Source organism: Chelonoidis abingdonii, chromosome 19 (assembly GCF_003597395.2).
Source record: "Chelonoidis abingdonii isolate Lonesome George chromosome 19, CheloAbing_2.0, whole genome shotgun sequence".
Taxonomy (NCBI): Eukaryota; Metazoa; Chordata; order Testudines; family Testudinidae; genus Chelonoidis; species Chelonoidis abingdonii.
The window spans coordinates 10,347,551-10,374,259 of record NC_133787.1 but is presented as its reverse complement, the minus strand read 5'-3'; the positions used below and the strand labels follow the sequence as shown (position 1 = coordinate 10,374,259).

Here is a 26,709-nt window from a genome sequence, read left to right as displayed (position 1 = left end):
ACAGACTGGTGGGACCGCATAGTGTTGCAGGTGTGGGACGATTCCCAGTGGCTGCGAAACTTTCGCATGCGTAAGGGCACTTTCATGGAACTTTGTGACTTGCTTTCCCTGCCCTGAAACGCCAGAATACCCAAGATGAGAGCAGCCCTCACAGTTGAGAAGCGAGTGGCAATAGCCCTCTGGAAGCTTGCAACGCCAGACAGCTACCGGTCAGTCGGGAATCAATTTGGAGTGGGCAAATCTACTGTGGGGGCTGCTGTGATGCAAGTAGCCAAAGCAATCACTAAGCTGCTGCTACGAAAGGTTGTGACTCTGGGAAATGTGCAGGTCATAGTGGATGGCTTTGCTGCAATGGGATTCCCTAACTGTGGTGGGGCGATAGATGGAACCCATATCCCCTATCTTGGCACCGGAGCACCAGGGCACCCACTACATAAACCGCAAGGGGTACTTTTCAATGGTGCTGCAAGCACTGGTGGATCACAAGGGACGTTTCACCCCAACATCCTCGTGGGATGGCCAGGAACAGTTCATGACGCTCGTGTCTTCAGGAACACTACTCTGTTTAAATGGCTGCAGCAAGGGAATTACTTCCCAGACCTGGAAATAACAGTTGGGGATGTTGAAATGCCTGTAGTTATCCTGGGGACCCAGCCTACCCCTTGATGCCATGGCTCATGAAGCCATACATAGGTAGCCTGGACCGTAGTCAGGAGTTGTTCAACTACAGGCTGAGCAAGTGCAGAATGGTGGTAGAATGTGTATTTGGCTGTTTAAAGGTGCACTGGTGCACATTACTAACTCTCTCAGACCTCAGCCAAACCAATGTCCTCATTGTTATTGCTGCTTGCTGTGTGCTCCACAATCTCTGTGAGAGTAAGGGGGAAGACCTTTATGGTGGGGTGGGAGGCTGAGGCAACTCACTTGGCCGCTGATTACGCACAGCCAGACACCAGGGCAATTAGAAGGGCACAGCAGGAAGCGGTCCGCATTAGAGAAGCTTTGAAAACCCAGTTTCATCACTGGCCAGGGTACAGTGTGACTGTTTTGTTTCTCCTTGATTGAAACCTGCCCCCCCCCCCCCAATTGACTCATTCCCTGTAAGCCACTCACCCTTTCGATCACAGCTTGCTTTCTAAGGAAATTCACTCTCGTTTAAAAATCATGTATTCTTTATTACTTAATTTTATAAAAAGAGGGAGAGAACTGACAAGGTAGCCCGGGTGGGGTTTGAGAGGAGGATAGTAGGGAAGGAAAAGGCCACTAAAAAAATTTCATAATAATGAGTCTTTTGGTTGGGCTGTCCACTGGGGTGAAATGGGCAAGTGCACGGAGCCTTCCCCCACGAGTCTTTACTCATCTGGTGGGTGAGGAGGCTAAGGAACATGAGGAGAGAGGGTGGTTATGCAGGGGATGCAGCGGCACTCTGTGAACCTGCTGCTGTTCCTGAAGCTCCACCATACGCCAGAGCATGTCAGTTTGATCACGCAGCAGCCCCAGAGTTGCATCCCGCCACCGCTGATCTTCCTGCCGCCACCTCTCATCTCGAGCATCTCTCCTGTCCTCACGGTCACTGGCATCATTCCTGTACTTTGCTACCACGTCCTTCCACTCATTCAGATGAGCTCTTTCATTGCGGGTCACTTCCATAATTTCTGAAAACATTTCTTCTCACGTCTTTTTTTTCTGCCGCCTTATCTGAGAGAGCCTTCGGGACAGAGTAGGGAGGCTTGAAAAATTTGCAGCTGCATGAGGGAGGGGAAAAAAGGGAGAGAAGTATTTAAAAAGATACATTTTAGAGAACAATGGTTATACTCTTTCACGGTAAACAACACTATTTACCTTACATTGCACGTGTGTTTTCACTACAAGGTCGCATTTTGCATCTTAATATTGAGTGCCTGCGGCTTTGGTGTTACAGATCACAGACGCAGGTCCGGGCAGCAGAATTCGGCTTGCATGCAGGCCATGGTAAGCCATTGTCTTTCGTCTTCTGCAGCCTTCATCTATCCAGCGCCCTCCTTTCCAAATAGCAAGCAAAGCCCGTTGAGTGCTGCTTCTTTCCTGTTAACATGTGCAGCAGCAGAAACCACCCCGTGGCTGGTATCATGGAAGATCACTGCTAAACACCCCCCCCCCCCCCACCGTGGCTGGTAGCAGGGAAGATCCCTGCTAGCCAAATGCAGAAAAGCTCAGCGCCAATCACCCCCCCCCCCCCCTCCCCTGCTTGGCTACCTGCAGGGAAGGATTTCTTTTAAGCCACAGGCAAACAGCCCAGTAGGAATGGCCATCTCTGTCCCCTTAATTAAATTCCTGAATTTCAACCAGGTTACCATGAACGATATCACTCTCCTGAGGATAACACAGCGAGATAAAGAACGGATGTTGCTTGAATGCCAGCAATCACCGGGACCATACGCAGCTAGGCTTTGTCATGCAATGATACCAGATTACTTGCTACATGCATGGCGTGGGTCAAGTCAAGTGTCCTACCATGGAGGACGGAATAAGCTGCGCTGCCAGAAACCTTCTGCAAAGGCTTTTGGAGTACCTCCAGGAGAGCTTCATGGAGATGTCCCTGGAGGATTTCCGCTCCATCCCCAGACATGTTAACAGACTTTTCCAGTAACTGTACTGGCCGCGAATGCATCCCAAGTCCTCAGGGCAAATTAATCATTAAAAACGCTTGCTTTTAAACCATGTTTTATATTTACAAGGTACACTCACCAGAGGTCCTTCCATGGCTTCATTGTCTGGGATAGTTGCTTGGGAGGGCTGGGAGGGTAATTCCATCAGGGTGAGAAAAAAGCTCCTGGCTGTTGGGAGAACGGAGTGCTGTGTGCTCTCTACAAGCTCGTCCTCCTCTTCCTCCTCATCTTCCCCATCCGCAGAATCCTCAGCCATGGCTGAGATTACCACCCCCTCGGAATCCACGGACAGGGGTGGGGTAGTGGTGGCGGACCCCCTAGAATTGCATGCAGCTCAGCATAGAAGCGCATGTTTTCGGCCCTGCCCCGGACTTTCCATTTGCTTCTTTGGTTTTCTGGTAGGCTTGTCTGAGCTCCTTAACTTTCACACGGCACTGTACTGAGTCCCTGGTGTGGCCTCTCTGCCATCATGGCCTTGGAAATTTTTTCAAATGTTTTTTCATTTCGTCTTTTGGAACGGAGTTCTGTTAGCACGGAATCCTCTCCCCATACAGCGATCAGATCCAGTACCTCCCACCTAATCTGACATGGCAATACCAATTTCAGCGCTACTCCCCTCGTCTGGGAGGAGTACAGAATTCGGTTTAAAGAGTCCTTTATATTGATATAAAGAGCTTCGTTGTGTGGATAGGTGCAGGATTAAATCGGTTTAAATGCGTAGTGTAGACCAGGCCTTAGGGTGCAGACTTTATCTTCTCAGCTAGAGGCATGGCTTCTGATGCAATAGTGCAAAGTCACTGTTCTTTGCTGAAAGACTATCGTAATTGTGCTGCAAGGGAAGAATGTTTGGGGACCTTTCAAAAGGACAATCTTGCGTGCCTCAGAAAGACCTCAAGAAATAATTGCTTTTACACAGTCCAGAAAGAATCGCCCAGCCATTTTGTAACTATTGTTTGTTAAAACAGTAGACATTAGACCTTAAAGTACCCTTTAATCCACACCCTGAAATACACTCCAGGTTCTACACCTTTTTTTATTCTTTAATTCCAAGAAAGTTGGTTGTAAAGTAGCAGTACTGAACATCAAAATCCTTAATAGACACCTGCAGAGATGTAGCTTTAAAATGGAAACCAATAAATACACTTTCCTGATCATCTTCAAAGGTGGTAGTCTGTGATAAGTGACCTGAAGGAATGATTTTGTATTCCAATTAATACCTCCCATAGAAAATTCCTAAGACTTGCTCAGGAGGACTGTTTATAGGGTTGTATGCTTTGACCTAGTTACTTCCTCTGGGTTTTTACAAAAATCCACATAACATTGGATGCTGTATAGAGTCAGGATACATATCTATGCCTTCTAAGGCAATCTGTTGGTTTGTGTAATTAAAATAGTCTGAAACTGCCAAGAACTGACTACCTTTAATTCTGTTTTTACTTAAGTATAATGAGCAATAGCAGAGGGAGGCACTTGGGCCCAAAAAACTAACTTGAAGTGGCCTCTCCACCCCTGTTTCACAAATGTCAGGAAGCTGGAAGGATGAGGGGTAAAATAGAAGACCTTCAAATAGTGGGGAAGCCTTCTAGCTTGGAGGAGATGAGATCCTTTACTTGACAAAAAAGACTGGGGAAGGGGATTGTTTCAAACTTGAGATGTCTATTGGCCAGAGTGATCCAAAAGATCTCAGTCCCCACAGCAGGGTCCAGGGACAGTACAGTACCTTGCTAGGAATTCCAGCTGTTGCAACAGCTTACATTGTAATTTGCCATACTAAAATCTTTGCTTTTCCTGTTCTTTGTATTTCATCGCTTCTCAATTGTCCTTTTTCTGATTCTCTCATAAATAGGTTAACTGGTTAACCATTATTGTGCTTTAAAACTTAGAGTAAGCTGTATTAAAGTATATTCAGAGATAATCATCAGTTTGTTAGTGTAGCTTCAGTTATTATTTTATGTAATACCCTTTTTTTCTAATTTTTTTAAAATCGTAATAAAATACCTCCACACTTCTTAGCGAGATTATCATTGCTTTAATTTACTCTAAAACATATGTATCCGCTGTTGTGGAGAGTACAGTTCTCAATGCAAAAGGCAGCACCTAGTAAGGGTAAAAGCTGAAACACATTGACTCAAAGAGGAGAATTTCTTCTTACAGACCCTTACTAGACTTTCATCTATCTTGAACATCCAACTGCATGCAACTAATGCTGCATATAGCTTCAACTTCTACAAGCAGCACCACCTTGGGAGAAGTTGAATGTTGGGGTGTGGGTTTCGGTTTTTGTGAGGGCAAATTCTCTGTGCTCCAATCTGTTTAGCATAAAGTATCCTGTAATCCAAAATTTTAGCCCCTGGAATAATTTTTTGACAAAGTGCACACTGTTTACCAAGAAAGAAGACATTTTTACATACTAATTTGTTTAACACATCTAGTGAAACAATGCAGTGCAAAAAAAGTCTCCAAGTTATTTTCATCTTTAGAGGCTTTGGAGATTTGTACGTTAATTTTTATGCAGCAGTTTTCTTGAGTTAGAAAAATATGTACATTTTATATTTAAACAAGTTGACATGCATTTTTTGCATATTCCATCATGTTCAGTGTGGCAATATTTACTTTAAAGCACAGAGAGAGGTAGTGGCAGGATCTCAAGCAGTACCTTTTTGTTGACTCTGGTGAAAAGCAAACAGAGTTTTGTGGTTGGTGGCAGTAGGGGGCTCAAGTATCTCCATGGTTTTAGTGGTGAATGCCTGATGGCAACTTGATGGCCTCTTTTTTTATTTGCAACAAGTCTGACAGCTAACACTGAAAATTTAAGCTTCTGGCATTTTGACTTGTCTGTAGCGAAACCTTTGACAGCAAACAGCCAAGGAGAAGTGGTAGCTTAGAAATATAAACGAGAGGGAGGCAGACGGGTATTCCAACTTTAACAGTATATCAAAGCTCCATCTTCCAAAGATCAGTATAACTTTATTTTAAAGATAAGGAGGACAAATAAATGTTCAGCGCTAGAGTGGAATATGGCCAATTTATTCTGCAATGTTGGTATCCAATTCTTTTTAAAGAATAAGACTAACATGCTGCATTAGCAAAACTTATTGTGAAAATATATTTGCAAATCACTGACTTTGAAGATAAGTGTCCACTTAAGTGAAATAAGCAAGAGAACTTTGAACCTATTACATTTTTAATAAGCTAAACAATTGATGTTATATTTACACACCATTAACGAACCTTTAGAAATTCAGATAAGTTTAATACTTGACTTTCACATTTGAACATGTGATTCAATTACATATTTTGCTCTGATGTGATAAAATATTAAGTTTTACCAATCAGTGTACAGTACTAGAATACTGAAAATGCATTTAGTAATGGGGTCTACTAGTTAAAATAATGGGAGAGTTGATCTGAAACTGTACATGTGTGACCCAGATCTTCCTATCACTGTAGAATTAGTACAAATGGAGGTTGGGAAAGGTCTTTTTAGCCTGTCATCAACCAAAAAGAAAACCCAGCAGGAACAACTGTCACACAATTTCTGTCGCTATCTTTATACTCCAGAATTACTTGAAGCAATGAAATTAAATTACTCATTTTACCACAAATGCACAATGAAAATTAGCCTTATTAGTATTTTTGTCCTACAAGCAGTTCTAGGAAAAAACCCTCCAAAAGATTGGGATAGGCTACGATTAGAGAACTCTCATGTTTTAAACTGTGCCACAACTATGTCCAACTCATTTTTGGTTAATACTCTTTCCATTTTAAAATAAAAACTCTAATTTGGAAGAAATACCAGTAGTGAGCACACCTTCATCCTACTAAACAAAGCAGAAGTTACTGCAGAAGAGGTGACTGCACTCCTGGCTACATGATCAAGAAAACTACTATGAATATCACTTGACAAGAAAAAGTAAAAGGGAAACACTGACTGAATTGAACTTAAAACATGGCCTTGCTGCTAAATTAAGTGTTCAAGGTGGAGAAGAGTATACTTACTCTTCAGATTTGGGTGTGTGGATATGAACTGTTAAGAGTGTACAAGCCCTTCTTACCATTTTAAATTTGGATTTGATGGGAAGGGCAACTGGATGAGCATCTGATCGTGCTTCAGATGGAGCAAAGGTTGACCCTATAGACCTATGGATCTAAACATCAAGAAAAATGGTGAGAGGAGATGGGAGTTTTAAATGCCTAGGAAGGTCTGTCACTGCTCTTAATCCTACAGAGTTTGTGGTTGGAACTGAAGAAGCCAAAGGGAACAGGAACATTTTTAAGTGAAAGAAATTGAAAATTAAGAAAGCACTGGTTCCAGCTTCACTTGTATTCAAAAACTCACCAGTGTTGAATGAATGCATGGATCCCAGTGTCTGCTACCACTGGGTCAAAGAAAAGATTTGTGCTAGTTCAGAATGGAGAATGGCAGAAGAGAAGACTTTATAAGAAGCTCCTATCTAAAGATCTGTGTCCTTCAATGAGGGTTTTTTGAGTGGATGGGAGCACACCTAAGAGAAGACTATTATTAGCCTGTGAGTTCCATCTGCATGGATCTTTCTGGAAAGTGTCACTGTTCCAAAGCAATCCCAAATCCCAACTGAGTTTGTTCCTGAGCAGTACAGAGAAGAGGAGGTGGAGTCAAATTGTTAGATGGGCTTTAAAGGTCACTTCTATCATATAATTTTAACCAAAGCTCCCCCTTAAGGTGGGTCTGAGGGGTGAAGACAGTATAGACTGACTTCTTGGTTACCCCATAATCATTTGGAGTTGTTGTCCGTAGTTGACATGTAATGCCCTTTGTTTGTTTGGGGTTTTTTTATTTCAACCTGGATCCACCAGACTTTGAGATGATAGTTGCTGAAGGTACAGTTATCTCTATTCAGTTAACATTCTGGTGCCTTCATCTTTTCTTCAATTGACTGTAATAGCTTCTGTTTAATTCCACCTTAAAGGGTGTCCTCAGTGATTTACTATGGGTTTCTTTCATTTAGTGATAGCTCTGCACTGAGGTACTGTATATATCCTTGAGGTCATCCCAGTCTCAGCTTCATTCTGAGGCTTGTATTAATCGGATTATGAAACTGTCTTACTACCATCTACAGAATCTTTGTAGTCTGTAACCTATTCTGTCTCTCCAGGATCATAGGACTTATGCATGCTTTTATCACATCCTTTGGTTGTATTGTGCTTTATTATTTGTGAGTCTTTCATAAAGTGCTCAGACTTTTATAGTGCTGTACTACACCAGTGAAACATTTGTAGGTTCTCCAAATCCATCTCTGTGCTTTTGAAAACCACAAGACGAGATTCTGATATAAAAGAATCGGCTACATAGACTACTAAAGACACTGGAATGATTGACAGTAGGGCTTTTACTGGAAACATTTTGAAAAGTGTCTGTGGACCTTGGTTTTTCCCAGACCCCAAAAAAGTAAAGATTGTAAAAATATAGAAATATAGAAACAGAAGATTCGGCTGTTTCCTCTCCCCCTCCCCTCTCTTTGAAAACCCTTAGGCGGAGAGGGAGATGAGCTGCTGGCCACATTAATTCTCGGAGCCTGTTTTTGCATGTTTTGGCTTCTGAGATACAAAATAATAGCCTTATCAGTAATTTCTAGCTGTACCTGTAAACATGCATAAGTTAATAAGTTACCTCAGACTTTGAGGGAAAAGTTTTCCATAGTAGCACTAATTTTTGCATATTTTTTCTTTAAACCTATTTGACTTTTTAATCTCCATTTTTTTGTTTTGCTGGCCACATCTGGAACACTGGAATAGATAAGGATTAAAGACAAACGTTAAAGCATCAAATTTGCGAACTTTCTCACAATTTCAAATCAAAACATTAATTACAAAAGGCCATATAAATTACCTTCATGGATCATTTTGCCTCAAAGATTGAAATATTGGAAAGTTAAAGATGCCTTCTGTAGTGAAAAGCTTAATTTAACATTTAGAATCTCTTCTAATAATAGTGCAAAATACTTTCAATTGACCTTTCTTAAATCAAAAGATGGAGTCTCTAGATTTATTTTCCAGTATCTGATACATAGTACTATTACCCTGACTTCCTTATTGAGAAAGTGTTCTACAATATGTCCACATTGATTTGAACTTGTCCTTTTGAAGGTGTTAGTATGATTGCTCTGTTTGATCTATAAATCTTGTAAAATTTATCTGTATAAAACTATCAAATATTGAGCTTTTGTTTTTGATAACCAATTTAGTTACATAACTAACTATAACATCTACTTTCTTGCTGTACTTTGTTCATTTTAGTTCAGATGGGTAAAGTAGAGTAGTTGTGTATAGAATGGATGATCTGTTGAGAACAACTTATTCTCCAAGACAGTGGCTTCACCTGGAAAACCCTGCAGAGAACTGATTAGCCAACAAACCCACTAAACTCTAATCAAAGACAGTTGGATTAAAAAAAAAAAAGCCATCATACCCCCAAATATTTTTGGACAACATGCCAAGAATGTATTTGAACTAATCTGTAAAAATCTGAATGAAAATATACTTTAAACCAATTTCTCTGTTGCTATTAGGGAAAACCTCCCCCACGAATAGATAAATCCAGACTGTATTGTAGATGGACAGAATTAGTACCAATAGAAATATAATAACCTAGTTCTTTCATGCTCAGCTTTACAGCCGCTTCCTTGACTGGAGCCCATTCTGTGAGGTTTATTTTTCCTTCACTTCAGAAGAACCAGTGCATCTGGCTATGAGATTAATGCCTGGACAATCTCCATGTAGGATTATCCTTACATATTCTGTAAATAGTAGTAATGGCAATGGAGATCTATTCTAAGGATAATAATGTATTCACGAAAATTTCCTCCTTTCGGTGTGGACCGTCATCGTGCTCTTCAGTAGAGTGAAATCTCTTTAGCCTGGTGACTTAGTCTTAGATGTTCTGATCTGAGTAGGCACATCTGGGCCATTTGGGGATCATAGTCATTTTGTGAATAGCTAGCATATTTCGCTATTTATTTAACTTTCAGAAATAAGTTCTACGCAGTGGGTAGGCAACCTGTGACACGTGTGCCGAAGGCGGCACTTCGAGCTAATTTTCAGTGGCACTCACACTGCCCGGGTCCTGGCCACCAATCCAGGAGACTCTACGTTTTAATTTAATTTTAAATGAAGCTTCTTAACATTTTAAACCTTATTTACTTACATATAACAATAGTTTAGTTATTATATTTACAGATTAATAGAAAGAGACCTTCTAAAATGTTAAAAATGTATTACTGCACACGAAACCTTAAATTCCAGTGAATAAATGAGACTCAGCACCCACCGCTGAAAGGTTACGACCCCTATTCTACAGTATGGTTCTGTTGCAAGCATAGACTTTCAGCTAATTCTGTCTTCGTCTCCATTCTGTAAATTGAAGTTTTGATCCCATAAATAAGTGAGAAGGGGGATAGAAGAATGCTTTTCAATCTAACATTTGGCTCTTCCACTAAGCTAGTCCATGTTGCTTTCAGAATTGAACTAAGCATTGCTTACAAATGTGTCTAGAGAACAACAGCATAATGATGCAGCATAACTCAATCTAATTAGGCTTTGTCTACACTTACAGTTTTGCAGCGCTGGCAGTTCAGCTGTGGTCCATACAGCTGTGTACAGCCAGCGCTGCAGTGTGTCACACTGACAGCGACCAGCGCTGCAGTGTGTCCACACTGCACCAGTTGCAGCGCTGTTGTGAGTGGTGCATTGTGGGCAGCTATCCCACAGAGCACTCGTCCCCTTTTGTCGCTGTGGTTGTGGGAAGGGGACGGAGGGTGCGGGTCATTCCGCTTCCTGTTCCAACGACCCGTGCTGCAGGAATCGGACCCACGCCTAAGAGGGCCCCGCACCTTAGGCACCTTTTTAATTTTTTTTTTTTTAACTTACCCCGTCCCAGCTGCGGTCTGCTCCATGGTCCCGCTCCTTTGAGTGAAGCGCCAGCGGGAGCGCGCATGGCCCCGCTCTCCAGCTAGAGCTCCAGCCAGGCTGCGGGGCTTGCCGCGCTCTGGCCGGGGCCTCGGCCGGGAGAGCGGAGTCGTCGGCTTGCCGGCTCGCCGGGGCTCCGGCCGGGAGAGCGAGTCGCGGAGCTTGCCGCGCTCGGGCGGGCTCCGGCCGGAGAGCGGAGTCGCGGAGCTTGCCGCGCTCTGGCCGGGGCTCCGGCCGGGAGAGCGGAGTCGCGGAGGCTTGCGCGCTCTGGCCGGGGCTCCGGCCGGAGAGCGGGTGCGCGGGAGCTTGCCCGCCTCTGGCGGTGGCTCGGCCGGGAGAGCGGAGTCGCGGAGCCTTGCGCGCTCTGGGCTCGGCCGGGAGAGCGGAGTCGCGGAGCTTGCCGGCTCTGGCCGGGGCTCCGGCCGGGAGAGCGGGGTCGCCGGCTTGCCGCCATCCGGCCGGGGCGCGGCAAGCCCCGTTCTCCACGTCTGGAGCTCCGGGCCCTTTAAATTAGCCCCCGAGCCTGGGGCGTGAGGGGGGTATTTAAGAGTCCGGGGCTCCAGCGCCTCTGCCACCCCGGTCCTTCAAATAGCCGCGCGGAGCCCCGCCTCCCTCTTGCATTTCCCCAGCGCTCCCGCGGCTATTTAAAAGGTCCCCGGAGTAGAGGGGGTTTTGGGGCTACTTAAAGGGCTGGGTTCACGCTGCCTCCTGCGCACCCCCATGACTGCCCACACCAGTCTGGCCCTCCCTGCCTGCAGCCAGCTCTGCAGCCCGTGCCCACAGCCACCTCTGCCAAACACCCTGTCCTGTCTCCAGCCACCCTGCAGCCCTGCCCAAAGCCAGCCAGCCCCCCACACACTGCGCCCGCACCAGCTCTGCACACACTGCCCCAACCCGCCCCCCCTGCCTGTTCAGTCCAACCCTCTTGCTGCACCCACCGCCTGAAGCCAGCCTGCCCACACCGCCTTGTCTCCAACCAGCCCACATCCCTGCCCTGCCTGCAGCCCAGACCCTACTCCATCAGCCCTGCCCTGCCTTCAACCGACCCCATGTCCACTGCTGCTCTGCAGTTTCCAGGGCATTAACCCGCAGGGAGCAGCTGGAACCAAACATGTGCACACCCCCAGGGAGTGGCAGGGACCCCACATGTGAACAGCAGTCATTAATAACCAATCAACAGCATATATGATGCAATGTATATAATTTTATTATTCATATAGTATGGAAAGTAAAATAATACATGAAAAAAAAGAAAGTGGGGAAAAAAAAGCCTCTCATTCTAAGTCATCCCGCGATCTGTGCTTCCCGTTTGGTAGTCAATTCTTTCTCTTGGCTGCCTTCTCCTTAATCTGGCACCTGTCCTTTTTCATGGTTTCCTTATCCTCCAGTCTTGCAACTTTTATTTTCTGTGGAACACAGATTCATAACTGCTTTCACCATCTCTTTCTTAGTCTTCCTGTGTTTTTTTCTAGCTTTGCAGTCTTTCAGAAGTCTGCACTGATGGAGCAGTATTCAAGGTCACTTTAAAAAAACACACAGAGATAAATGTTAATACAAGCAGCTGCATTGTTTTAAGAGTTTTGTGAGCATCATTCTACACATCTGGAGCATAGCAACAGAGAGGCCAGCAGTGCAGATAAGATGGCGAGTTTCCCCACACACAGCGCATCAGAGTGGATAGGGGGGCTGCACAGCTCACCTGGAAGGGTGGGGTTGCTTCACTGTAGAAGCCATGGGGGTTTCTGAGTGACTTGTGGAAAGGTAAAGGACAGTCAGGGAAATAACACTGGAACCTACACCACACATCTGCGCACCAGCAGCTACTGCTCAGAGCCACTCTGCACACTGGCCGAGCTCACTCGGGAAGGGTGGGGTGGGGGTGGTTTGCTTCTCTGGAAGCCATGGGGTTCTGTGCTTGTGAAAAGCAAAGAGCAGCTAACAGGGAAATGCATGGGCATTCCACAATCTAGGCAATGCTTGCAGGCAGCCTAGCCCCCTGCTCCCAAAAACATTTGCATCCTTATATAAAAGCTTCTTACGTGAGGACAAAGGCCTCTCTGCTGGTCCTCACTACCAGTCCAGCAGCTGCGACGGCTAGCTTCTTCCTGCTAGAAAATAGCTCCTGCCTGCATGACTCCTGGAGTCTCCAAACACCCACGTAACCATCCCCTCTCGGGTTCCTCTACAAGACTCCCGCTCTCTCGAAGGCTCTGAGCCCAGGGCAGTAAGATGCGAAATGACGCAGGAGAGGCTGAAAGGAATGCTGGATATACAGTCCTAATACCCGGAGGCAAACATAAAACCGCTGGTGAGTGTCTGCACACCTGATGACCAGCGCTGCATACCAGCGTGGTCTGCACATCGGCCGGAAGGCAGACCCAGGTGTACAGCCAGCCGCTGCAAACAGGGAGTTGCAGCGCTGGCTGAGCTTTTAAGTGTAGACACCTGCTAAGTTGCAGCGCTGTAACTCCCTCGCCAGCGCTGCAACTTGCAAGTGTAGCCAAGCCCTAACACAATAGTATCCATTAGGAAGAATCTCTAGAAGTTTTATAAACTGTACCTATTAAGATGAGCAAGCTGTTTTACTTGTACCTGTTCTATGTTACTCTTACTGAGATATTGATAGTTTCCAAAAAGCTACAAAATTTGAAACTTTGTGTCACTTGTGGTTTAGCATATTTTTCCTGTTTGTGCGGTTATATGAAAACTTCTAATTCAAGGGGCAATAGGGATCTGCCTAACATGGGGCTTTTGCCATATTCTTACTAGTTATCTTGCAGAAGGGGGGGTGAAAACCTCTAGAAGGAGACCAGTTGGGGAGGAGGATTGGGCTATTAACTTCAAGGGAAAAGATTGATAATGCTTGCTTATAAAACTTGTTGGTAGTCAGTCTGTCAGTAGTTCTGTAGTTCATACTGTGAATATGTTAGGTCCTCTCTCAGACCATCTCTTTTGTGACCTCTCATACACAATAGTGCACCTTCCTTTGTGACAACAGTAGTTGGTTAAATGGAAAAGTACTTCTGGGACATGAAGGAAGAAATAAGCTTAAATAGTGGTGGTTCTTTTGACCCTGCATTTCAGTTTTAAGAAGCCTACCTTTTTTGTGTTTCTTAATTTTGACATTTTATTTCCCTTTTTGCAGGCTGAACACCTCAACCTTCACTTTTTCCTTATCCATCAGAGGAATCTAGGATAGCAGTTAAATAAGTAAATAGCAAAATCTACTGTTGATAGTTTTATTTGGCAATTTAGGCAGCACATCTCTGCCCATTTTCTCCTTCTTGCTAACATCACTAGTCATCCCTCCCACCTGCTCACCTCTTGTTAGGGAAGGAGGAGCAGTCACCAGGCCACTTTGAGGGGAGTTTCTTACCAGCTGTCTGCCCTCTTCCCCCACGATCTGGGTGATCTAGATATGCCTTTCAGTCTGTTTCCTCTCCTCCTGAGGGAGAGGTACCTGGTAGAAATACTTCCTGAAGCAGGGGAACAGAAGGTGGGTAGCAGTGGTGGTTTCTTCTAAAGGAGGCCAGTTAATGGTGCCTTCTCTTCTCCCCTTCTGTTCCCTGCTAGGGCACAGTGATGTTTGCATTAAGAGGGGAACATACGACTTGGCAGGGTGAGCATAAATTCATCCAGATACTTGCTAAAGACAAAACTGTGCTACCCTGCAGTATGGTGGGAAGGAATGCTTCTTGTTCAATCCTAGCACTTGCCTTCCAGCTGTGGATATGTTATGAGATTTGGCTGAGTTCCCTGGAAGTAACAGGGATCTGCGTTTAGGAGAGATTTTGCCATTCATCTGAGCTCTGAATGCTACTGATTGTGGATCTCACTGTGACTTGAGGAGTGGGTTAAGTTTTTTCCTGTAAAAGGGAAAGAGATTGAATTAAACATTCTAATGAGATGAAACCATTCACTGGTCTTTTAACATGTTTTGCCTTCCCTCCTAGCCAGAGTATGGCAGTATAACAATTTTGAAGGAAACATTTTTAAGCTTTACCTTTAAGGAGAATAATGACTCAAAGGTTACCATACTGCTATTACAAATGATTGTTCTGGGTGCAGGGTTCATTTTGACTATGTCATATTCCTGGAAATACTTAAATTAAATACTTAAGTTAAATAAAAGATTGTGCTGAATTTTAAAATTCCTGCATTCTTTGCTCTACTGGTTATTTATTGGATTGGTTCTGATTTGTCATCTTATTAGAATTATATATAAATGTGTATCTTAATTAAAGGGATAAATATAATGGATTTACCTCTTCAGTGGTAGAATTGAGTGGCATGGGTTGCTTACTTCCTTCTCAACCTCTTACTGATGATTTTATTCCACCCCACCTTCCTCCCCTCACTCTGCACCCCCAGTGTTTGGAGTGACTTTATTACTGTGTATAAAGGATAAGTAATCTAATCATATAACTTGATCATATTTGTTTTAATCCAAAAGCCCTGCACCATTTTGCATCAAGCCCTTCTACTAAGCTTGGACAACTCTTGTTTCCTCGAGTCCTGGTACTGCCTTCGTTTGAATGGCAGCTAGAAAACTGGAACAGTTAACACTTTAGAGACATCAAACATTTAAGATTGTAATTTTTCACTTGGGGGAGTGTGTGGGGGGGGGAAATGGATGCTAATGAAGCTTGCAGAAAGGTTACACTGAGATTAAACTATCAATTTCAATTATCACAAAACCACCATAATTTAAACTCAGTTGGCAATCTTATTTGAGGACAAATACTGGTATGTTGCGGAATACCTGTTGTCATAGATAAAGTGGTGTATGGAGTCTCTCAGAGCAACTTCCTGGATTCTTTCTTTTAACCAGTGTTACTCCTCCCCCTTCCAAAAATTAATCCCCAAAGAAACAAATTTAAATTAAATTTTGAATAAACATGTATAAAATTCTTGAAGCAGAATTTTTACTATTTGTAAGTTGAAATAAAGTGTAAAACTGTTTGTCATTTTCATTACAAAATGGTAAATATAGTATAAAATGAGTGTGAGCGGTAGTTGTAGATATTTTGACTCTACACTGTGGCCAGGTAGCATGGTTCACTTAAATTTATTGTGCGTGTCTTGCTTTCAGCACATCTTCATTACCACCACTAGACTGGCCTTTACCAACTCATTATGGACAATGTGAACTGAAAATAGACGTACAGCCTAAAACTCACCATAGAGCTCATTATGAAACAGAAGGCAGTAGGGGAGCAGTAAAAGCATCTACTGGAGCACACCCAGTAGTGAAGGTATGAAATTTTTTAACTTCTACATAAAAGTTGTTACAGAAAATCGATCATACTTACAGTGCAGTACTCTAAACTGTTACTGTTTTTTTGTGAAACGTCTTAGGATCCTGAGTAGATGGGACATCTCTGTAGAATACCGTTTGCTCCAATATAGTCTCTTAAATACATTTTTATACTTGTAAAATTTATGCTACAATTACAGACCATATAATGAATTATGTTGTATATTATAGACTTATCATTGGCTTCATGACAGTATGCATAATTTCTTTCACTCTATTGGAAAAGAAATTTTTTGGGGTGGGGGGGATTAGGATTACAGCATGATAAATTACATATACTCAGTCATATTAAGATCTAATTTCTGTAACACTTCAAAATGCTATAACTTCGCTTGATTAGTGGATTATAGTGCCTCAATATCAGGGATACATTTCTGAACATTCCCTCTGGCACTTCTGGCATTGGCCACTGTCGGAAGACTGGATACTGGGCTAGATGAACCAAAGCTCCGACCCTGTATGGCCGTTCTTATATAACATGAAAACTGGTGTATGACAAGGATTATAATTTCTTTGATGGTTTTGTTTTATCACACTGTTTATGTAAAACACCATGAGGTACTTCAAGTAGATGCTTGCTAATTTTCATTGCAGTAAACTACAGATCAAAAATTTGCGGTAAACAAATTTTTAGCTTTGTTTTTTATCTCCTTGTAAACTAGCCAGATTTTGCTGCTGTTGGGGAAGGAGGCTAATTCACGCAACTGCTTGCTCTTCTCTGGCCCACTGGGAAGCTTCACATCGCTGGCTTTCTTAAGTGGGCTGCTAGTAAGGGGGAGGACAAAAGATGATTTGCTAAAGTCTCTCCCGGCTCAATTCTTGTGGCCTTTGGAGAAAGTGCCAGCCACTTCTTCACTTTTTTGTTGCCCTGAAAGCAACTTTTAAGGCAGCCTGACTCAACCTTATTTCCACAGGAAAAGCAGAAATGTAGACATTTTGGTTTCACTGTCTTCTGGCAGTTCATCATGTGGCAATCCCCTTTTGGCTAGCAGTGAATGACACTAAATGTCCTGACTCCTACACTGGCTCTTGCTGGATTCTTCCTTTTGTTACAAATACTTCATAAATGTGAAGTGCTTTCGAATTGCTACCTAATCCTGGGAGTCACAAAGAGAGAGGTGGCATCCCTCTACTTTAGGCCAGACCTACACTTAAATTTTACCAACATATGTATTGTCAGTTAAGGGTGTCGGTGGGTTTTTTTTGCAACACAGTTTATTGTCAAAAGCTTTAGTGACTGTATGGTTTATTTTGCTCGCTGAACTGGAATAAGCTATAACAGCAAAAGCACTTTAGTACTGCTGTAATTGCATCTGTTCTAAGGGAGTTTTGCCAGAATACCAGGAAAATTTAAGTGTAGACATGAAGAGGTCACTGACAGCAAATCTGTGACAGAATGGGGATTGAAATCTAATTCTTGTGCTCTTAAATGCTGGATTATGCTGTCATAATTTGAAATTCTGCTGTGTATCAAACTGCACTACAGTGTCAAAGGGAGTATTTTGTCACAGTGACAATGAAGGGAATTGACAGGTGAGCCTGCACTTGGATCACTCTCCTGATCACAGACACACATACCCTTTTCCTTCACTGGCTCCCAGTCTCAAGGCTCTTTGCTCTAATCTTTTACTTTTTTGCCTCACCTCCAGTCTGGCTTTTGTATCTTCTGTATTTGAATTAAATGTCTTTTTCCTCCTCCATGCTGCCTGAGTTCCCTCAGTGAGGTCATTTAGGATATAGGCACCCTGCTCTCAGTTCTAGTGCCCAGGCCAGCCATTATAGGGAAATTCCAGCTGCTTCTTTGAGTAGCGGTCTTATGGTTGCTCCACTGCAGGTGTGTATGTCTTCCCAAGCCTCAGATTGGAAACTAGGTAGCAGTGTCCATTTGGCCCATATATGTGCTTTCCTTATCTTGTTCTCTGTCTCGAGGCTATCTAGCACTGTGCAGGTGAACTGCCCTCAATTTCCTTCTTAACCACCCTTGGTCTGAAATGGAGCAATAAGTAGAATCTGACAGTCAATTAGCTTTAAACCTTGTTTTAATTTTTAGAATAGCTACTGGAGTTTCCATTATTAGTTTATTACCTCTCCTTTTTCCTTTTTAATATATAAAAAATCTTTTTTGTTCTGACTTAGAAAACAGTTGCCTCCTTGTAGTTTTTGATTTTGTTGTCCTCTCCCGTCTTAGGGAATGACCTCAAGAAGGGGTATGCCTGGGTCCCCCAGTTCAAATGCTGCCTCTCTTGTGAAGAGGCTATCCCAGTCAGCGACAGCCATTTGTGCTGAATTCGCTGTTTGGGAGAGGCTCACGTATCACAGAAATGTACCTTCTGTCAGAAATTAAAGACGAGCAAGAAAGAGCCATGACCTGAAGCTTTAGCTCCTCATGATGCAGAGTCCCCTGAGATTGGCCTCCGATCCTGGTCCTGGGACTCCCCCGTAGCAACAATTCCTGACATGACCATCAGTGTCCACGGACATTAAACTATGGTGCAGTCAAAGAGGAAATCTAAGGATTCCTCTCACAAGAGCTTGAAAGAGGGCTACAAGTCCACAGGCTGAACAGTTGGCTAGGAAGAGATCCCCTGTAAAGTCAATGACCTTGATACCGAGGGAGCTGTGGCATGGTACCCATAAGGCACTAGGTTTCTCTGGTACCCATACTGTCTAAAGACCCGAGGAGCACAGCCTGCAGCGTCAGTACCATCTGATTCAAAGGCAATAAAGACTGTAACACCTTTTCTAAAATGGCACTGCGAGAGACGAGGAAAGCCGCTGTACCAAGCACTTAAAGGGAACCCTCTTCTGGATGGTCATAACACACAAGAGTCTTCAGTTATCAGACTCTCTCAACACTGACAAGCTAGACGAGACAGACTCATGGGTATCGGTTACCACCACGGTCCTGCAGGAATTTTGTCTGTTTCTCTGTGTTGGTTTCAGGAACACTGGAATCTCCACTACTCATCACTGGCATCCCCTTACCGACTACATTTTGGTCTCTGGAATCCCCTACAGTACTGAAACACTCCCCACCAGTCTCTTTAACTGCTCCACCTTTGAGTGAAGAAGCAGAGAGTGGGGATGATGACAACTTATCTTTGGTCTCAATGCACAGCTCCCCAGAACAAGGTCAAGGGACCATTCACCTATAGCCACGTGCAAAACCTCCAATACCAATAGTACAGTTGCAGGACATCCTAGGGTATCACCACCCATACCCTTTGCACCACCTCAGTGGCCATGGTGGGATCCATGGGCAGTTCATAAATACCAGTCCTCTAGGACCTCAAGGACTCATTGGGATAAAGGAAGACTATCTCCCTCAGCTTCCCTTGAATAAGCAGAGTTGTCGCAACACAAACTGCCGGACATCCTCCACATGTCCTCATTGCATATTGCACTCCCAGTCAACAAGGCACCATTAGACCCAGCCAAGATCATCTGGCTAACGATGGCCTCGAAAATGCCTACATGTTAAAGGGCAGACAAAAAATATTTTATGCCTTATAAAGATGTAGACTTTCTCTTTTTCTCACCCATTTCTGAATTTGCTTGTTGCAGGTGCTGTAAATGAATGTGGAAGACAGGACCATGCTAGATCAACTCCCTATGACAAAGATTAGAAAATATTGGACCTATCTGGCAGAAATCATATTAATCAGCAACTCTGCAGTTTAGGATTACAAATTACCAGGACCTGGTGGCAAAATATAATCATATCAGCTATGGAAAACTCAATGCCTTTATTGATCACCTCCCAAATTATCAGAGAGCAGTTCCAAGCCATCATCACTGAGGGCCAGTTTCTAGCAAGGACAGCACTACAAAGTGCATTAGATGCCACGGACACAGCTGGTCACTCCATATCGATGGCGGTAGTGATGAGGAGAGCTTTCTGGCTTCACCTTTCTGATTTACCAAGAGAAGTCCAAATCACAGTGGAGGATCTTCCATTCGAGGGATCTGAACTCTCTTTGCAGGGAAGACGGATTCTTCACTACACACACTGAAAGACTCAAGGGCCACATTATGCTTCTTGGGGATTTACATGCCTGCACAGAAAAGATGATACAGTAAATCACAAATGTTACAAAGATCCTGGTGCAGTTCCCTCCACCTAGAGACATTATGAACCCCAGGGGAAGAGACATCGGCTTCAAAAACAAAAGACTGCAGCCGTCCAAAACTTGAACTGCACAACCCTCAATATTGAAACATCAGTTCTGAGACGTTGCTTGAGGCCCAGAGTTACCACTCCCACCATCAGTTGCTGGAAAACTCAAGCTATCTGCATACCTTCAAACGCTGTCTTGCTCTTTTTCAACAAAACTGGGAATCATAACATCAGACAAGTAGGTACTGGAGATAATCTCCTATGATTATCTAGTCCGTTTTACCTCCTTCCCTCCCCTTCTACCCCTCCTCCTTCCCTGTCACTCTTCAGGGACCTTTCTCACAAAAGTCTGTTATGTCAGAAAATAAATCATCTCCTGGACCTTAGTGCTATAGAACCAGTTCCCAATCAACACTGAGGGAAGGGTTTCTACTCCTAATACTTCCTGATATCAAAAAAAAAAACCACCCAACCAGAGGATGATCCATTCTTGATCTAAGAGCACTAATGAAATGCGAAAAGACACCAAGATTCAAGGTGGTTACACTAACTGCAAGAATTCCATCTCTAGACCAGGGAGATTAAGCATCTTGTAGGGCCAAGAACCACTTTCACATAGTGATTCAGCCATCCCACAGAAGTTCCTCAGGTTCACTTTTGGTCAGGACCATTTTCAATTCAGTGTACTTCCAATTCGCCCTATCATCTAGACCCAGAGTATTCTCCAAGGTCCTATCAGTGCTAGCGGTCCACTTTCACAAATGTGGAATTATGATTTACCCATATATAAATGACTGCCTACTCAGGGCACGATCCTTCCAAGACACCCTACTGGCCACACAAAAAACTCTGGATGTATTTACACCGTTGGGAGTACAACTGAACACACACACATGGACTGACTCCAGTGCAACATCCAGAATTCATTAGAGCCTTTCTTGATGTAGTGAAGGCCAAAGCATGCCTTCCACTGCACAGGTTCAACACCCTTATCACCTTGATTGACACCATTCAGACCAGCCGCTAGACCTCCGCTAGAAATTGCCTGCAAATACTTGGGCATCTTTGTGATAAGTCATGCACGGCTCCACGTGCATTGTCTGCAGATATGGCTATAAATGGGATAAGCACCAAACAGATAGTCTCAACAAACTACTGTTGATGCCCTCAACAGTAAAAGGCTCTCGAATGGTGGAAGGATCACAAAATGTCTGCACAGGGGTCGCTTCACACAGCCACCTCCAACATTGATACTGACAACAGACGCATCTTTACTGGGCTCGGGAGTTCCCCTAGACAATCACACAGTTCAAGGCAAATGGTCCCCCACAGAATCAACAGTACATATCAACCTGTTGGAGCTCAGAGTGGTCTGGAACGCTTGTGCTCATTTCCTACCATTGATCAATGGCAAACACATAAAAGTCATGACAGACAACATAGCATGTATGTTCTACATAAACCATCAGGGAGGAGCAGGTTCACCATTCCTTTGTGCAGAAGCAACGAAACTGTGGAAATGGTGCATTTGGCACTGCATCATTATATCAGAAGTTAACTGTTGATGCCGAATACCACAGTGGGCAACCTCAGTAGAACATTTTCTTGGGAACACAAATGGGAAATGGACCTTGTTGTTCTCCACAGCGTGATTTGACATTGGGCAGTCCCAAAAATAGACTTATTTGCCATGGGCAAAACCTGGAATTGTTCCTAAAACTGCTCAAGAGCAGGGCTGGGGTATCACATATTAGAAGATGCCTTCCTCTTGCACTGGAACATAGGTCTCCTTTATGCCTTTCCTCCAGTTCCCTCATTGAAGGTCCTGCTCAAGATAAGAAAGGAAAGAACAGAAGTTATTCTCATAGTTCCCATGTGGTCAATACAAACATGGTTCTTCTAGTGCTTGCTCATGTCCATCCCATGCTAGGTGTGCACGCACCATGTGCACAGTTGCTGGAGATATTTTCCCTCTAGTGGGATCCGTAGGACCGGCCCTAGCACCCCCTAGAGATCTGTGTGCGCCCTCTCGGTTCCTTCTTACCACCTGTGACGATTGCTTGGAATGATCTTGCTCTTGCAAGGCTTTCTCAGTGGTTTAGATTCTGTAGTGTAATCTATGTAGTTTTTGTAGTTTTAGCTTTTTAGTTATCAGTTAGTATTGGTGTATATAGTGGTCCTAGTCATCCAGGAACATTGTGTCAGGGACAAGGCATGCCCCGGTCCCCAGGCTTCAAATCATGTACCTCTGCGGCCAGCCTGTGCCAGTGAGTGACCTGCTTTCAAGCTGTCTGTGAGCTTCCCTGAAGCACTTTATTCAGGAGAAGTGCAAGATAAGCAGGAGCTTTAGACGGCGCACTCAGAAAGACAGGGCTATCGGGGTTAGAAAGGTTCAAAGGGTGGTGTGATCCATCACAGCACTCACTGTTGCAGCACATCCCAAAGGAAAGCCCTCCATGTCCCTGCTGCAGTGGTCACCAGCCCCCCCAGTATTGCCTGGGGGCGGAAACGAGTATGGCTCTGCCATGGTCTCCAAGGGAGGAGTCCTCTTCAGAGTTTGAGGAGAATCCTTTGCCCCACCAAAAAAGTACTGGTACCTGACTTACACACCAGACTTAAATACCAACTCCACAGCTGGTGCTTAGCCACTAGGCCATTGGTCGACACAGTGGCAATATGGGGACCTGTGGGGTTTTCCACCAGTAGCGGAACCTCCTTCCTCAGTGGTCATATTCAGTGGTGTCAGTGAGACAAGCCAGTTTCATCCTGACTGGCACCAGACCCCAACTCTGATACCATCTCCAGCACCGAGGTCACTGAAGTGGTCCCAATGGACGTGGTCAGGTGGAGGAGGAAGGAGATACCCTTCCTACGGTGCTAACCTCTTCCTCATTGTCCCCAGTCGAGGCAGTTGCAGGTCCTAGTAACCTGCTTCCACCAGATGACTTCAGTGCCCATCAAGAGCTCCTGAAATGGGGCAGCGCAAACTTGGGACTGAGAGTCAGGGATATAAAGGAGTCCACGTTCAGCCTGATACCCTGACTGAAGAGGCTCCCTCCAGAATGGCTCTGCCACTCACAGTGTCATGGTGTTCAGACCACTCAGGGCACTATGGCAGATCCCTTCGGCTTGCCCCCTACCTCAAAAATGTAGAGAAGGAACTGTGGGTGATATACCTGCACAGCACTCAATATCTGCAAGGCAAGGCAAGAGACAGGGAGAAGAGTGTGTATGCAGGCCAAACAGGCATTGCTACCTAAAATCTCCAATCTCAGGTGCAGGGATGTGGATACATCTACAGTGGAGCATGCGTGGGAACGCACACCTCGAAGAGCCACAATTACTGCACAAGGTGAGTAACCCTTTCTTTGCCTCTGTAGCACTATACTAGAAGGTAATATACTCACTTGATCTGTGGAACTGGCACATGCACTATCTGGTCAGCACTTGGCGCTTGCATGCTGAGTGAAACTGGAATCTTGGGAGATTTTTAGCTGCTAAAAACCTAAAGTTTCTGAGCATGCGTGAATTGCGATTTTCCTGCCCTGCCCCGCCCCATCTCCTGTCAGTGCCACCTATAATATATGCATTAACGTAGATCATGTCTAAAGAGTCACACCCTTGGAATCTTAACTCAAGGGCATGTATATAATTCTGGCTTTGATTTATTTTGAATTTTCATTTTGCAGTAAAGTGGAGTGGGGGTTGCTTTACTTCACTCTTCATAAGTTGAGGAATTTTTTATTTCTTTAATGCTTTTTAGAATCATAGAAGATTAGGGTTGGAAGAGACCTTAGGAGGTCATCTAGTCCAATCCCCTGCTCAAAGCAGGACCAGCCCCAACTAAATCATCCCAGCCGGGGCTTTACAAAGGCAGGCCTTAAAAATCTCTAAGGATGACCTGGAAGGTAGTATAGATCGAGTGACCTAGACAAATTTGGCGATTGTGCCAAAAAAAAAAAAAAATCTGATGAGTCCAAGGAACGGCAGGTCTGCCTAGGACGAAGGTCCTATTTACCGTACAGATGGGGACGACTGGTATCGCTGCAGCGACTTGCAAAGGACTCGGATTCATGGATGAGAAGGGAATATGGGGGCCCTGTTTGCAAGAGGCTAACGCTTTGGGTGCTTATAGGGCCATGCAGCAGTACAGAAGTGTGATTCTCCTCTATTTGCATTGGTGAGGCCATCTGGAGTATGCATCAGTTTTGGGCCCTCCATTACGAAAAGGAATGACAATTGGAGGTTGCAGAGGGCACGAATGATCGGTTGGGGCACGATGATTCAAGGAGGGCTGAGGACAATGGCTTTGTTTTAGTCTGCAGATGAGGCGGATGTAGCAGCTTCAACACTGAGGGTGTGCCAAAGGATAGGCTGCTGTTCTCAGTGTGGAGTTGAGAAATTGGAAGTGTTCAAGTTACACGCTGGGAGGCCTGGTTGGATATTAGCACACGATTTCACAGAGGGTGGGTGGCCACTGGATAGTTGACTAGGAGTGGGTAGATCTCCGCTTATTGTTGAACCTCATCAGATTTCTTTTGGCCCAATCTCCAATTTGTCTAGGTCACTCTGGATCCTATCCCTACCCTCCAGTGTATCTACCTCTCCCCCAGTTTAGTGTCATCTGCAAACTTGCTGAGGGTGCAATCCATCCATCATCCAGATCATTAATAAAGATGTTGAACAAAACCAGCCCCAGGGACCCCACTCTGCTTGATACCTGGCTGCCAACTAGACATTGAGCTGTTGATCACTACCCATTGAGCCCGACAATCTAGCCAGCTTTCTATCCACCTTATAGTCCATTCATCCAATCCATACTTTTTTAACTTGCTGGCAAGAATACTGTGGGAGACCATATCAAAAGCTTTGCTAAAGTCAAGATATATCACGTCCACTGCTTTCCCATATCCACAGAGCCAGTTATCTCATCATAGAAGGCAATCAGGTTGGTCAGGCATGACTTGCCCTTGTGAATCCATGTTGACTGTTCCTGATCACCTTCCTCTCCTCCAAGTGCTTCAAAATGGTTTCCTTGAGGACCTGCTCCATGATTTTTCCAGGGACTGAGGTGAGGCTGACCAGTCTGTAGTTCCCCAGATTCTTTCTTCTTCCTTTTTTAAAGATGGGCACTATATTTGCCTTTTTCCAATCATCCAGGACTCTCCCTGATCGCCACGAGTTTTCAAAGATAATGGCCAATGGCTCTGCAATCACATCAGCCAATTCCCTCAGCACCCTTGGATGCATTAGATCTGGACCCATGGACTTGTGCATGTCCAGCTTTTCTAAATAGTCCTAACCAGGACAGCAGTGTTCTTTTCACCACTGAGGGCTGCTCACTCCTCCCCATAACTGTGGGTCTAGTGGCCCCAAAGACTAAAGATTTGGCAGCAGTCTGGGAGCTGACCTTGTCTGTGAAGACCAAGGCAAAAAAAGCATTGAGTACTTCAGCTTTTTTTCCACATCATCTGTCACTAGGTTGCCTCCCCCATTCATAAGGGTCCCACACTTTCCCTGACCTTTTCTTGTTGCTAACATACCTGTAGAAACCCTTCTTGTTTACCCTTCACATCCCTTGCTAGCTGCAACTCCAGTTGTGTTTTGGCCTTCTGATTACACCCCTGCATGCTTGAGCAATATTTTATATCCTCTTTCTAGTCATCTGTCCAAGTTTCCACTTCTTGTAAGCTTCCTTTTTGTGTTTTAAGCTCACTGAAGAGTTTCCTGTTAAGCCAAGCTGGTGCGCCCTGCCAAATATTGCTGTTCTTTCTGGCACATCGGGATGGTTTGATCCTGCATTCCCTCAATAAGGCTTCTTTAAAATATTAGCCAGTTTCCTGGACTCCTTTCCCCTTCATATTAGCCTCCAAGGGGATCCTGTCCATCAGTTCCCTAAGGGAGTCAAAGTCTGCTTTCTAAAGTCAGAGTCTGTATTTTGCTACTCTCCTTTCTTTTTTTGTGAGGATCCCAAAACCTCTCTGTTCTCACCATCTCATGGTCCAACTGCTGAAACCAATCTTGTTTTCTTAACAGCTATGTAACTTAACTTGAATATTATTCCAGTTTTGAGTTTAGCTTAATCAGAAGCAGTAAAATGACTTTCTTAATGCAGAGTCAGCTGTTTAAAATTGGAATTAGAAATTTATGCATTCCTGTTTCCCCAGTTTCAATCTCAGATCACTTGGATTAATGCCTCCCTAAAGTTACGTTATTATACAAAGGCAACTCAGTATTGTTTCACAAGTTTGATCTCTTCCATCTGTAACTTATCAATATAATAGTTGTATTTGATGGGAGAAGAGCAGACTTGGTGTGAAACAAAAACATTGATTTTCATTGGTATCGTACTTTGTATACTTAGTACTCGTAGGAAAAATTGTTGTATTACCAGTAAAAGCAGCAAAGAGTCCTGTGGCACCTTATAGACTAACAGACATATTGGAGCATGAGCTTTCGTGGGTGAATAGCCACTTCGTCGGATGTATGTAGGGGAAATGCTCCAATACGTCTGTTAGTCTATAAGGTGCCACAGGACTCTTTGCTGCTTTTACAGATCCAGACTAACATGGCTGTCCCTCTGATACTTGTATTAACGGTCAAACTCAATGAAAGGTGAACACTGAGCTATAGGAAGGTTTAAAATATTTGATTTGGCATGGGAAGTGTGCTCTGCCCAGCTC

General features: G+C 44.2%; 1 protein-coding gene across 2 annotated transcripts in view; it reads left to right on the top strand.

Annotated features, from left to right (window-relative positions):
* Window positions 1-26,709, top strand: part of NFATC3 (nuclear factor of activated T cells 3) — a 163,502-nt gene that overhangs the window by 61,052 nt on the left and 75,741 nt on the right. For both annotated transcript variants that reach the window (XM_032780949.2, XM_032780948.2), the window contains exon 3: window positions 15,685-15,847. In XM_032780949.2, the coding sequence (XP_032636840.1) occupies window positions 15,685-15,847 (163 nt within the window). The remainder of the gene's footprint in view (window positions 1-15,684; window positions 15,848-26,709) is intronic.